The sequence below is a fragment of the Aquarana catesbeiana genome, linkage group LG04 (assembly GCF_042186555.1).
Source record: "Aquarana catesbeiana isolate 2022-GZ linkage group LG04, ASM4218655v1, whole genome shotgun sequence".
NCBI classification, from domain to species: domain Eukaryota; kingdom Metazoa; phylum Chordata; class Amphibia; order Anura; family Ranidae; genus Aquarana; species Aquarana catesbeiana.
Window position 1 is genome coordinate 515,465,715 of NC_133327.1, and position 15,145 is coordinate 515,480,859.

At 39.2% G+C, this 15,145-nt stretch overlaps 1 protein-coding gene across 10 annotated transcripts in view; it reads right to left on the minus strand.

Moving 5' to 3' along the window:
- Positions 1 to 9,815: 9,815 nt before the first annotated feature.
- The window catches only part of UTRN (utrophin), a 1,071,426-nt gene continuing 1,066,096 nt past the window's right edge, over positions 9,816 to 15,145 (minus strand). For all 10 annotated transcript variants that reach the window (XM_073627744.1, XM_073627752.1, XM_073627745.1 and 7 more), the window contains one exon: positions 9,816 to 13,520. In XM_073627744.1, the coding sequence (XP_073483845.1) occupies positions 13,512 to 13,520 (9 nt within the window). In that variant the 3' untranslated portion in view covers positions 9,816 to 13,511. The remainder of the gene's footprint in view (positions 13,521 to 15,145) is intronic.

Genomic DNA, 15,145 nt, shown 5'->3' on the forward strand with positions numbered 1-15,145 from the left:
AGGCCTGAGTGCACTATTAGATTAATCATTGAAATCCCAGTGCCTCTCAAATATGTTTTTTTGGAGTTTATGATTTATGGAATTCTGAGTTTCCATGGCAGACTTTCACTCACTAAGTATTAATTTCCATAAAATACAAGTCATAGAAAGTTTCTTTATTTTTTTATAATCTGGATAGATTTTTGTTGGCTTTCTGCATACTATTAGGGGGATTTCCCTATACTTCCTGCTCTGATGACATAAGATGTCTTCACAATGTGAAGCAAATCCTCTCCTGGACAGTTGTCATGGGAACATGGTTCCCAATTGTAAGATTTACGCTCTCTCTCTGTTCTGTTGGTAACTTAAGGCTGGGTTCACATATGAGCACGCTGTGGCTCACAGCAGGAGTCCATTGCATCCTCATTCATCATTTCAGGTCCGATTTCAGTCCGAATTTTGGGCTGAATTCGGACCTGCAACAGACCAAAAGAACGCACAGGGCTCCTGTGCAAATCGCACAGAAGCCACTGCGGAGATATGTGAACTGGCTCCATAGAGAGCAGGTCACAATCTCCTGCTGTGCGAATTGGATGCAGGGAAACCCTGTCAGAAACCATGAAATCAGACCAAGACAGAAATACAGTTAAATTACACTTGATTAATAATAAAAGTAAATAGAACAAACGTAGTCAAAACATAGCCAGAATTCAGGAACCGGAATAGATAGTCAGACAAGCCAAACGCCAGGGAGCCAGTGATGAGCGTAGTAAAACTGCAAGCAAGATCTGGAGCCAGAAGGGATGTCAGCCAAGCAAGTTTTTTTAACAGGAATGCAGGAGAGCGTCTCTGTGATGTTGACTAAGTCGAAGGCAGAGCTGGACGGCTTAAGTAGGCAGGACTGATGAGCAGGATATCAGCAACAGCTGAGTAACCGTGGAGAGATAGGAGCTGGCAATTAGCCGACAGCTGAGCGGCCAGCTCAGAGAAGGAAGGGCTGAGCCCAGCCCTGACAAACCCACATCCAATTTGCACTAGTGTGAACCCAGCCTAAACCTTGGGGTGTTTATTCACTGTTATTCACCATAACATTTATGATGTAAATTTTCCTAACAGAGACACAGGCAGCAATTAAAACCTGACTGTGCTTCTATCGTTCCACCCCTTGAAGGAGGAGAAAGAGTTAACATGACTAAAACTTTAAAATAGCTGACAGAGGAATATCTTTACTTTAGGGTCTTGTTTGTCACGATGACCACAGGATAGATAAGGTCTGGTAAGAACTGGTTTTGAAATTATGTCTTCAAAGTCAGAACGTCAGCATTAAATAGTTTAAATTATGTTTTTAGATAATATCAACCATTAGCTAAAATACTAGTTTAGGCTGGATTCACACCTATGCATTTTTGCATTGTGCATTGCTTGCACTACAGAACGTGTTCCATAGGAAACCATGTTAAATGGACTGTAGTTCAAATCTGCAAAATGCAAAAAGCACTAAAACTGCATAGGTGTGAATCCAGCCTTAGACTATGTCTGAGATTCTATATGTTTGTATAGGAATTATGTGTCATGTGATAAACTCTGTCCTCCCTCCCTCCTTTCTCTTTAAGTTATGCAATATTCTTTGTCCATAATTTGTATAAAGGTACTATCCTTATCATTAAAACGAAGCATTCATTGAACGACTCTCTTGTCTTGTGCGTTGGATGCTTCCGGAGCTCCAAAAGAATTCCACTGATTGTCCAGGTCTAAGCAGATTTAACCCTTACTGTGGTGGCAGCAGGTGGAATGCGATGATCATCTGAGGTATGTAGAATTGTGTCTGCTTTGCTGACGCTGTTCTTCTTGCCTTGGCTCTGACAATATTGCATCCTTGTATAGTGCAAAATTGCAAACTGCCATGCTTTTGGCAAGCACATTAAGTCAACAGTCTTTGGGAGAATGATAGCTAAAAATTGGTCTGGTTAGGAAGGGGGTTTAAGTACCCAGTGGTTAATGACCTACTGTTGTGTGGTCCCTCCCAGGAAGCCTGTCAGAAAGTCTCTGTTTTACTGTTAGAACATTTAGCATAGACAAAATTTTTTAAAAAAGTGCAAAATTGTAGTGAGGTTAATTGTAAACTGCTGTACTTTTGGGAGGCACATGTGCTTTTGGCAAGCACATTAAAGTTATAGTCTTTGGGAGACTGATTTGAAAATAGTAAAATAGAGGCTCTTAAGGAAGGAGCCGGACAATCAGGAGAATTCTACCAACCATTTTGCTTTTTCTTTCTATCGCAGAATAAGAATATTGTATTGTACTGTATAAGAATATTGTTTAGAGCTCATATTATTATTGTACATTGCAAGAGGGTCTTGTAAGGTAAGACAACGACCCTTTGATAAGTTTGTATAAGTTGTTTGTAACCAAATTAAGAATGGGTAAAGGAGAAAGTAAAGAATACCCCCCACCTAATCCCGGAGAGACATGTAAAGACTATGTGGTCAGAGTATGTGGAACGGATTAATTTTTGATAAATTCTTTCATATACGATCTGGCCGGATAAACTGAAAGTATGTGCAGTAGTTCACCCTTCCCGCACACAGGCGCAAATGACCAATTCCATATGGATATGGTCAGGGGACTCTGAGAGATAAGAAAGCTTTCCCATGGTACACAGGGGACCCTGAGTGGGACATAAAGTACATGAAGGAAACAGGGACCCCCCACCACTCAAATAGGCCAAGAGGAAGCTACCAGTTCGACAGATACGATCCTTGATAGTGAGTGACTTTGTCACTGGAACTGTACTCTTACATCATTCATTCAGGATAATACCTTCATGTCCAGTAAATCTTTTGGGAAGAAATTTAATAGGAGTCTTAGAAACTGACATTATTTTGACTCGAAGAGGGGGAGTAGCCATAGAATTACCACTGTTCTTTCGAACTGAAGTCCCTCCCCCATTTCCACAGGACCACCCCCTCTGGGCTAAAGACAGTCTTGATGTAGGATACATTTTATGTACCCCTTACAAAGCCAGACTAAAACAAGGAGTATCCACAGTTTACCACAGGCTGTACCATCTCTCCAAAGAAAAGGAGGAAGGCATCAGACCCATTGTTGAGCAATTCCTGAAACAAGGAATTTTAAGACCCATCATATCGCCTTATAACACTCCCATAAACCCAGTTAAAAAGAGTGAAGGATCATACATGTTTGTGCAAGATCTCTGAGCCATATATAACCTTGTGATTCCAATTGTCCCTATTGTACCTGATGTGTCATCTCTCATTACCTCCATACCTGCCTTGGCAGTGTGTTTTTCAGTTATTGATTTAAGTAATGATTTTTTTTCTCCGTCCCTGTTGACGAAGAGACACAACTACTAATAGCATTTTTCCTATAGAGGGTGCCAGATAAGCCTAGCCATGGTTTCATCCCTCTTTAACCACATGCCGACCGGGCCATAGCCGAAAGACGGCTACAGCGCGGTTGGTTTATTCTGGGTGGGTGTCCATGGACGTCCTCACAGAATCGCGCTCCCGTGCGCCCCCTGGGTTGTGCACCCAGGAACATCCATGACCGCCGGGTCACCTGGATCACAGGTCACATTAAATGGTCGCTAATAGCGGCCGTTTACCACATGATCGCTCCGTCAAATGACGGAGCTTCGCTTGTAAACAAACCGGCGTCATTTCATGACGCCAGTTCCTCCCTCCCCTCTCTGTATCGATCGGTACACTGTGAGAGGAGCGAGGGAGAGATCGTTTGCAGCGCTGTGGGCACTACAGATCCAGCCCACAGCGCTGCTCAGTACCCATACTCTGCCAGTATTCTGCCATACTCTGCAATACTATGCAATACTCTGCAATACTATGCAATACTCTGACAGTACTCACCAATACTCTGCCAATACTCGTCAATACTCTGCCAATACTCGTCAATACTCTGCAATAAATTTTAACAGAAACAAAGATTTTTTTTTTCCGAATTTTCAGTCTTTTTTGATTTACAGCGCAAAAAATAAAAAACCCAGCGGTGAATAAATACCACCAAAAGAAGGCTCTATTTGTGTGAAAAAAAGGACAAACATTTAAAATGGGTACAGTGTTGCATGATTGAGTAATTGTCATTCAAAGTATGAGAGCACCGAAAGCTGAAAATTGGTCTGGTTAGGAAGGAGGTTTAAGTGCCCAGTGGTCAAGTGGTTAATGACCTACTGTTGTGTGGTCCCTCCCAGAAAGCCTGTCAGAAAGATTCTGTTTTACTGTTAGAACATTTAGCATAGACAGGTCACAAAGTGTCTAAGGAAAAGTTGCAATGGTGTCAGGAAACGGTTGAATGTCTTGATTTTAATCTGTCCCATGGTGAAAGGAGAATCAGTCACAAGAGAGCTGCGGCTCCCATGGGTCTGCCCCGCCCACATACCAAGAAGGAAGTGTTAACCTTCTTAGGTACGATTGGTTACTGCCGTCAATGGATATTTGATTGCTCCTACTATGATAGCTTGCTGAGACAAGCTGCTCTACCTGACAGTCCTGATCTTGTGAAATGGAATGATGAAATGGTTTATGCTTTTGTGTATCTTAAAACTGCTATGGTAATGGCTCCTGGTCAGGGATTACTTGATTATTGTAAAGTGTTTCAATTGTTTGCAAGGGACAACTGTAAAACCATGGCTGGGGTCCTTGCACAAGAGCATGGAGGAAAGCTGAGACCTGTAGTCTTTTTTTTCTATAGTACCAATTCCAGTACAAGGCATGCCGGCGTGTCTGAGGGCTTTGGCCTCTTGTGCCATGGCTGTAGAAATGGCTTCATCATTTACATTAGCTCTACCCTACGGAAGCACACACACACAGTACTGATGACATTTCAAAGGGAAATGCACTGGCCGATGCCGCTGCTAAACAAGTTGCTTTGACAGTCACAGCCTTTATCCAAATGCCCCCCTTACACCCCCAACTTTGCCCTGGGAACAGGTTTTGCAGGACCTATAGGCTATGGCTTCACTAGAAGATCTGGCCTATTGGCATAAATAGGGTCTGACAATGAGTCCTGACAGAGGACTCATTGCCAAAGCCTGGCATACCAAAAGCAAGTGCATCTTTATTCATCTCACAGTACCATGGCATAGGGCATAAAAGATGGAAAGCTACAGCTGAAATGTTAACACAAGACTTTGCAAATAGAGTGGAAATTCCACATTCCATATCACCCACAGAGTTCAGGAATAGTAGAAAGAATGAACTGAACGATTAAAGATAAAATAAGGAAAGCTACCAGTGGCACATTTGTCAAATGGAAAACTGTGCTGCCTGCGGTTTTAGCAGAAATAAGAATGACCCCTTCCAAGACCAATCACTTGTACCCTTTTGAGATCCTGATGGGTCGACCTTTTCGCACACCCTGGATTAAGAATCCCTTGGTAATAGAGCAGGGAGATCTGAGTTTTATACAGGAAGAATATTGTAGAAACTTGATTATGCAGTTGAATGGCATCTACGGTAAAGTATTCTCTTCTTTCCCATTACCCTCACAGGAACCAACACACAAGTTCCAACCCGGAGATGTAGTCATAATTCGCCATGTGAACCAGACCAAGAAGCAAGATTACCCTTTTGGCCTGCCCACTTGCATAGTTTCAGTGACCAGAACCGCTGTCCTCACAGAACAATCCGGAGCCTGGATCCACAACGAGAGGATAGAGAAAGTACCACAAAGGACCCATAAGCAAGACACAGATAAAGGAGGTCAAGCAGGCGATGCATATCCTCGAAGAGCGAGTGAAACGGGTGATAAAAGACTGACCTCACTTCTCTCACAACAGACTTTTGGGAAAGCCTTGTGCCTACTCTCTGTGTTCACACTGATGGTGTTTCTGCCCACATGGATCATCACTAACTGTATCTATCATCTTGAGGACTTGGGCACCCTAAAGACCATATGCATCCCCCCTTCTAATGAAACAGAAACTAGACAAAGGAGGGAATCCAACGTGGAGGGCCCAAAGGACTCATACCCCCCTGATAAAATGTTGTTACTTCAGTATAAGTATTCTTATGCTCAGAAGTCAGGTTATGACAAATGTTGGGTATGTAGTGAATTGCATCCAAGCACATTCCAACTTCCTCTCTTAGCTAACTCTGTAAATATAACCCAGAATGTAATACAAATTTAAATACTGTCTTGAATAGCGGAGCTGGTATTAACAAACCCTGTGAGTTTCGTTTTAAGCCAGTTGACCATGGCCACCATTTCTGAAAGTTTTCAGGATACTATAAGCCAACGATCATTTTCCCTAGGGAATAGTGTATATGTATGTTGCGGCAAAGAATGCTATCCATGGATACCAGTTGGTACCCGTGGGTGGTGTTATTTAGCCTCTTTGATTCCAGTTATGGGAATCATAGGGGATGAAAAAGGAAATCACCAACATCTTTTGAAAGCTAGCGCATACCCCAGATACCACCTTAAAAACCTAGAGAAAAAAGAGTTGTTTTCTGATAAAAACCAAGCCTGAGCATGGTTTCCCTCATGGGCAGGGTGGGGAATAATTAAAAGATTGACTAACTACTCCAAAATTATGGATGAAATTATGGAAAATAATTCTGTAGACATCAAACTGTTAAGTATTGAACAAAGGGCTATTCGTAAACAACTAGATATGCACAAAGTTGCTTTCGAATGCAGTGCTGCTCTGACTGGACTCTGTGAAGTAACGGAGGACTATGAGTGCTGCACATGGATTCATAATACCAGTATTGAAATACCTGATTATTATGATATAATTGATAAACACCGAAAGGAGGTGTCAAGCCTCCAAGCTGAAGCGAGAGATATTGCCAAAGATGGGTGGAACCCCTTTAAGGGCATAGGAAATTTCAGTGATTTTTTTGGTTCCATCTTCACTTGGTTCCGACAAGCAGGAATGTTAATTTTAATGTGCCTGGTTTTTATCCTTGTTATATATATATATATTGTTCAAGCTTATTCAATGTATCTGTAATTATACAACACAACAAAATGACCCCACACCCTGAGAACATTAAGTGATCATGGTGAAATCACTTTTGTGATTTAAGAGGGGATGGAAGGAGGAGAAAGAGTTAACATGACTAAAACTTTTAAAATAGCTGACAGAGGAATATCTTTATTTTAGGGTCTTGTTTGTCATGATGACCACAGGATAGATAAGGTCTGGTAAGAACTGGTTTTGAAACGATGTCTTCAAAGTCAGAACATCAGCATTAAATAGTTTAAATTATGTTTTTAGATAATATCAACCATCAGCTAAAATACTAGTTTAGACTATGCCTGAGATGCTATATGTTTGTATAGGAATTATGTGCCATGTGATGAACTCTGTCCTCCCTCCCTCCTTTCTCTTTAAGTTGTGCAATATTCTTTGTCCATAATTTGTATAAAGTACAATCCTTATCATTAAAACTAAGCATTCATTAAACAACTCTCTTGTTTGTGCATTGGATGCTTCCGGAGCTCCGAAAGAATTCCACTGATTGTCCAGGTCTAAGCAGATTTAACCCTTACACCCCTCTTTCCAATTGTATGCCTTTTTATTCCTCTAGCAGATGCCTGTAAAGCCGCGTACACACGGGCGGACTTTTCGACCGGACTGGTCCGACGGACTTTCCGACGGGCTTTCAACTGACTTTTGACAGACTTTTTAACGAACGGACTTGCCTACACACGATCACACCAAAGTCTGACGGATTCATACGTGATGACGTACACTGGACTAAAATAAGGAAGTTGATCGCCAGTAGCCAATAGCTGCCCTAGCGTCGGTTTTTGTCCGTCGGACTAGCATACAGACGAGCGGATTTCTGGGTCTGGCGGAGTTACAACGTAAAGATTTCAAGCATGTTCCAAATCCAAAGTCCGTCAGATTTTCGACTGGAAAAGTCCGCTGAAGCCCACACACGATCGGATTGTCCGCCGGACTCGGTCCGTCGGACCAGTCTGGTTGAAAAGTCCGACCGTGTGTACGCTGCATAATAGTGGAACAAAGAACCAGTTAGCTGTATTGTAGTGTTCTTGCACCAACAAGCTCTATAATGGTTTAGAAGGTCTGGTAAGCAAAACGATATGTAAATAGCACACCTAATACAATGCCAAAAAAGCATGTACCTAAAAAAGACTGCTAATATATTTATGTAAACTTCCAACAACAAAAAACCTAAAACTAGTTAGACAAGCATATGCATAGGTGCATACACATTATTTTGCAGAAACACTTAGCAATGGTTTAGTAAGGAAAGAGAAGGGCACAGTGTCAATCACACATCCTCCTAAATCAGCTGAAAGACTGAAATGATAACCCAAAGTTATGCTGTGTCTGCAGCTTCCCTGTTTGGTGGTTGCAGCCGGCTGTAACACTGATCCAAGAAATAGCCTGTTGTACCATGTACTTGTGTTAAAAGCTATACTGTTCTTTGCATTGCTTCCATTGTGTGAAATACCTGGTGATCCTGCCAGCCCCCTGCTTTCCTAATGCAAACTTGCCTTACTATGCATGAGAGCTCATACTGTACATCCCAGGTTGGTCAGTTTTCTGGCTGTGTTGGAAGCACAGCCTGCTTGTCCTCCAATGATCAGACTTGCTGTCACAACCTGCCTGCAGTTTCCACCCCCACCCCTAAGTCTGTTATGCAGCTGAGAACTGAGGTTATGTAAACATATAAAAAAAGAAAAGAATGTATAATGTTTTTTATTTAAATACACAAACGTTTTGCTTTACGTTTTTATTTTAAACAGAATTGGTTGTTTTACAAGGCGAGGGTTCATATATACAGTATCCCACAAAAGTGAGTACACCCCTCACATTTTTGTAAATATTTTATTCTATCTTTTCATGTGACAACACTGAAGAAATGACACTTTGCTACAATGTAAAGTAGTGAGTGTACAGCTTGTATAACAGTGTAAATGTGTTGTCCCCTGAAAATAACTCAACACACAGCTATTAATGTCTAAACCGCTGGCAACAGTGTACCCCTGTACACTGTGCCTTTAGACTACTACACTCTAAAAAATATATTGTTCATTTTTAATCAAGGTGTTTTATTTATCAACAGTTGCTGGTTGCTAAGCAGTCCCTGACTATTTGAATGAAGTTCTTCTTTAAGAGTGTCAGTTCTGTTTTCTGTGCACACAAAAATATATGTAATTGAAGTGTTTCATTTTGTAAAAATGATTAAAGCATATTTTATGGGTACAAAAAGAGTCAGGTTTTCCCATTCAAGTCCCCCTACTGTTAACACAATTTGACCACACCCAGTGTTTGCTGTCATGCACTGCTCGTGCTGCATTATTGCTTTCCTGAATGTACTAGTAATGGTACCTGTTTGCAGTTATACTGCTGGCCTCTGATTAAGGTTATAAAAATGCATATATAAAAAGGCTAAACAAACTGAGCACAATATAATATTTACATTTCAGATCTTTGAAGGTGAATACCAGTCGAATGTCACATTGGACAAGGAGGAACTGTAGTGAAGTAAAATATGTCCAGCTTTAATAGAAATGTTTGCTTAATATTTTTTTGCTCTAAACCTGAAAAAAACCTAAACATGAAAAACCAGAAACCAAACAGAGAAAGCATTCTTCAAAGTGATTATATTCCTTCAGGTAGCTACAAGGCCAGAGCCCTATGGAGTTTGATGTATTAGGAATGAAATTTCTGTGTGCTCAGGGATTTGTTCCATATTGAGGTAGAACACGTTACTCTTTTTCAAATATTTGACTGTGTTCTATAACTAAACATACAGTCAGTGCCCTTCATATTTATTGCATAGGCTTAGTGCTTTACCCCTTTAATAATTGAATCAGACTTGTGTTAAAAAGGCAGTTTATTGAGAATACAACAGACTGGTTTTCAGTATGTTGCCACAGCAGGCGGTATAGAGGATATCAGCACATAATATCACAGAGTGTGAAAGAACAAGGAACCATATATATACTGTATATACATATACATCTGTATTACGGACATATTTGCAGTCACATAGAAATGGTGTGTACAATATAATATTTATGAAAAGTTTTACAAGGGAGCATAATAAAGCAAAGAAATAAAAAATAACCAAGTCTACCTCTGCAACAGAGTGGTTCCAAATTCCGCTCTCTTCATATATCCGGATAGCCTAACTAGAATGAGTCTATCACTATAAGTAGCGATAATGGCAGATGGAGCTGAGGTAGCAAGGTGATCATGGCTTCCACTTTTGTGACTTTTTTTTTTTTTTTACTTCTGTCCTGTTAAGTATATATGTGTATATTTTAATGGCCAAGAAAAATATCATTTACCAGGTCCTTCTCCTAACAAACTAGAGGTCTTCTCCCTCCCAATCCCAGACACTGAAAAAATATACCTTTCATTTGAAGATAATTAAAAAAATACTTATTACCTAGGATATATTGTGCTGAAAAAAGAAGAAGGATATTTGTGTTGTTTTCACTGCACTCTAAGATATACCATCAGGTGGATGGTTAGGCCTCAGTAGTGGGTTCAAGGATTCCAACTTTCATTATCAACCTGTCGCTGACCTTTTACACTGACAAGAGGCATACTGACATGCTTGGGAATCATGGTTTACACATAAGTTAATCTCCTTCATTGAGTAACCAAATTATGATTTTTAATTAGCAAGGCCTCCTTAAACAAAAAAGATATTTTCATATCTATAGAAAAACTATTTACATAATAAAAGAGTGCTCCTTCCTCCAAAATAATAAAAATTTGGTGTATCTGTGAGATAATTTCCTTCCTTCGAGTTTTATTCTAACAACTTTTCTTCCATAAAAGGATGTTTAAGATAAATCCCAAATTACAATTTATCTCCTTCAATAAAAAGCATAAACCTTGCAAGGACATACATCATATGTGCACTCAACTAAACATCCTAGTACATTAACTTCTATGGTAAAAATGAAATGTCACCATCCCTGATACTTGAAACATAGGGTTATCTTATTTCTTTTTTTCATTTATATAGGCACTGATTATGTATTCAAGTTTACTTTTAACCACTAGAAAAATACCCATTTCAGGTACATCACAACCCTGTCTTAACCTTATATCCCCCAAACAAATGAAAGTACCCTGTAAAGGTAAACAAAATGTAGTTAACTTTTTAAAGAAATATTAAGACATTGACTGTATTTATGTTCCCATAGTAATATAGACCCCAGTTGGAACCTAAGTTTGGGAAATGTAACAATGTTTTACTGAATATAGACAAGATGTGATCCAAATGGCAGGAAAACGAAACTAAAAGTACTCATGTACATGCCTACTTTAATGGAAGCATATGTCAGTGGTAACCCACAGATGATTATTTTCTGATCTGATCATTATAAGTGAGCACGGCAATGATCAATGTATGTCTTCAGGTTTTTTTTAGGGTACACAACAGCTTTTAGAACGAATATTGTGAGCAGATATTTTGTCTAGCATGTCTGTAAATCCAGTGGATGGCCTAGTGTTACAGGTAAAGCACACTGTGGGAGACAAATTTACTATACACACTCAATCTAGCTATAGAGAGGCAGATGTCTCACTTGAGCTCAGATATCTCTCCATTCTCTCTTACATCACTGGACTGCTAGAATCTGCCACGACCTTCACTTCAAAGCAGGACATGAGCAGTGGAAGTCAGATAAACTTTTCTCTGTAAAAAATGGAATTGAGGCTCAAATGCATTGATTAGATTTAAACATAATGTATTTGGTAAAAAGTGATTCTAACAAATGCAATTGTACATTATTTCCTTCTAGGTAAGCTCCCAAGGGCCCCACATTCACCTGATTTTTGCAAACAATGCTAGAATCATTACACTCTTCTTTTACATATTTCCCAATAAATCAGTCATTATTATATGATATCATGGGAATTTTTTTTTAGAAAACAGGGAAAATTATTTTGGGGACAAACCTTCACAAAGAAATAGATTTCAGAATTTTAAGCCATATTTTTCAAAAGCTTGCTTAATTCTGATCTCCCAAAGTTTTTCAGTAGCTGTGTAGCAGCAAGGTGCTTTAATAAATTGGCACTGACTCTGTTCTTTGCAATCTAAGAATGTAAGGGAAAAAAAAACATGCCTTTTAAGAGTAGATATACATTTAATGAGAAAAATAGGATAAGGCAACCCTAAGGTGCCTTGCTTAATTTGGCCCCTGCAACATGGCGGCTACACTGTGCAGTGTATAAGCGGTGTTTGCAGCTCTTCCTCTATCAGTGGTTTCAGGCTTTGTGTTGAAGATGCTGAGAAGTGGTTAGGTCCATCTCCCATGGGTTTAAAGAGCACACGATACAAATTTGTAGCTTAGAAGGCAGCCTAGGGCTAATACCTGTTGAATTTTTATCTACTAAATATACAGCTATGTTTTATTGGATTTAAAAGGAAACACTGTATAAACTCTAATAAACTTGGTCATGATTCATCAGGATATTGAATGACATTTCCTGTAAAAATACACTACTTCCATGACCAACTCAGTGGTAAATCCCAGAGCAACCATATATAACATTTTTTCAGCTAAGCATACAGTATGAGATGTTATATCTGAGTATTTGCTGCGGGTTACTGTACATCATTACTCTTTGCGCTGTTGTGTAAATCCCTTGTTTAATAGAGTTTTATATGCAGCAGCATAAAAAAAAAAATGGCATGATACTTTTTACTAAGTAAATTTGAGCACAGACCCTATTGTGCCATAGCATCAAACGTAAAAAAAAAAAAAAAGGTCCATTACCTGGCATGTCTCTAAAATGTTAATAATCACATTGTATGAGGCTTTTAAATAATTCATCTATTGCAAACCCAGGTAAGCACAAATGATTTAGAATTGTGTTTTGTAACACTAAGAGGATTATAGAGCCTCTGTGTTATTTATCATGTAATCCTGTGCTAGAGATTCAGTACAAAGTGGTTTTAACACTCATCTAGACAAAGACACATTGCTTACAGCTACAATCAGTGATGTTTTAACATGGCCTCCAATTTTATTTTTAATAATGATCCTGAAGGAACAAGAGAATGCGAGACACAATCTGAAATGTCTGGTGATCGTTAGAGTGTTTACTTAGATGCTAAGCATCAGATGTGGCTTTTCAGTTTAGCTGCTGCATGAAAGTTCGACTGAATATGCGGGAAAAGTGCAGTGTGAAAATTACACACTAGACCAGTAAAACGTTCACACAATTAAAAAATAAAGAAATCCTAATACCACCCTTCATCTTCTGTTTATAATGTATTAACTTATTTATACAAATGACATAGGTATACCTAAAACCAGTTACTCCACAGATCATTAATTTACAGTTGCATAGAAAGAGAAGAAAAATACAGAACACAGACACTATCTGAAAACATGTCTTCATCTTTGGGTATTCAGTGTCTTATGCCTTTAATAAAATGCGCTGAATGCGTGTCAGTCCCACGTAACCTTTCAATAATAGAATATTTGATTGGCTCCGTTCTGAAGGGACTCTGTGCCAAGGACAGATGTCCTCATGGATGATTTGTTCACATTGCCTGCATAGAAAAGAATAATAATAATCAATGCTTATAATATGAACTGGCCAGATAGTATTCAGTGCATACTGCCACACAAGGATTCTATTGTTTCTCTCATCTGTTTCAACAAAAATGAGAATTGAACAGTATTCTGCATTTACATGCATTCTCGTCATCTGCTTACTGCAGAAAGTTGTTGGATTGGAAAGGGAAACTCCAGTTTGGTGACATAATCGATGTAACTATTATAAAACAATTTCATAACTTACAGGCAGATTATAGTTTATAATTTCTTTTTAAATACAATGTACATTAAAAACAACAATATCAACTAGTGTGAATCAATGGGGTTAATTTAATAAAGCAAATTGACTGTGTACTTTGCAAGTGCAGTTGCACACATTTTCCCCAGAGCTTACTGAATGTGGTGAAGCTTCACTTTGTATAGAATACCCAACCAGGTGCAATGAAAATAAAAAACATCATGTTTGAATGACGGAAATCAGCAGAACTTTACCACATTCTCTAAGTTCTGGGGAAAATAAGTGCAATTGCACTTGCAAAGTGCATAGTCTATTTCCCTTTAGTAAATCAACCCCAACGTGTGTCATCATCACTTTTTTAATCATTGTATAATAAATAATTATATATGTACACAAGGGCAGTCAAACTTAGTCAACACTCATATGTGCTGAGTGAAATGTCTCTTGTAACCATGGTAGCAGTACTCTGTTTTATGATGAAATTGGAAAACAAAATCTTTAATATTTGTATCATTAATGCTAACCTATCAAGCTACACTAGCCAGAAGCAACAACACTACCAGCTAGGGGGAAGTTTTGCTAAGGGGCAGGGGAGGTTTAGCTTTGAAGTGTGCATTGGTGCTGGATGTGAAGATGCTGTGTTGACCCAACCATCAGCCACTTCTGGTCTCTGCCACCCACAGGTAGTGCTTGCAGAATAATTTCAAGCTGATTGGATGAATTGCAAAGGGTGGAGACAGGAATGGGCATAAGAAGAAGGCAGAGGTGACTAGTCCTTTTCACAGGAAGCTTTCTGCCAAAAATTAGGTCACTATTTCTGAGGATTCTGGACCATTCTGTACAAAAAAATGAAAAACTTGGAGTGTGACAGATAAGCATCAGACTGCTTACCTTTTTTTTTTTTTTTTTTGCTGAGAGACCAACTTTTTTAACGATTGTTTAATGCAATGGACAAGTGTCTTTATTTCAGCTTATTTAAATATATTGTGGAAACTGTTACATGGCACAGGGCTTATCACTAACTTGGACTTTAGTGTAGGCCTTGTACACAGACTAGGTATTGGTCCCATTTTCCCTCCCAGGCTAGCAGGATGTCATATAAAAATAACTACAAGATGCCTGCTTTCTACCAGTGCTGTTGGTTACACAGTTTGTAGAATCATACAGGCTACATTGAAAGCAATTAGCGCACTGCTGAAATACTGCTTCTGTATTAATCATGTTTAAGAACCAGCTCACATGGCTTCTGGGTTGGACTGCAGCTACTGACCACACAATTATTTGCTGTACAACCTCTATGGCTTGGACTACAAAAGGTGGAGTGAGAGCAATATCCACATATCCACGCAATATATGCACATTCACAAAACTAAAGGAAGG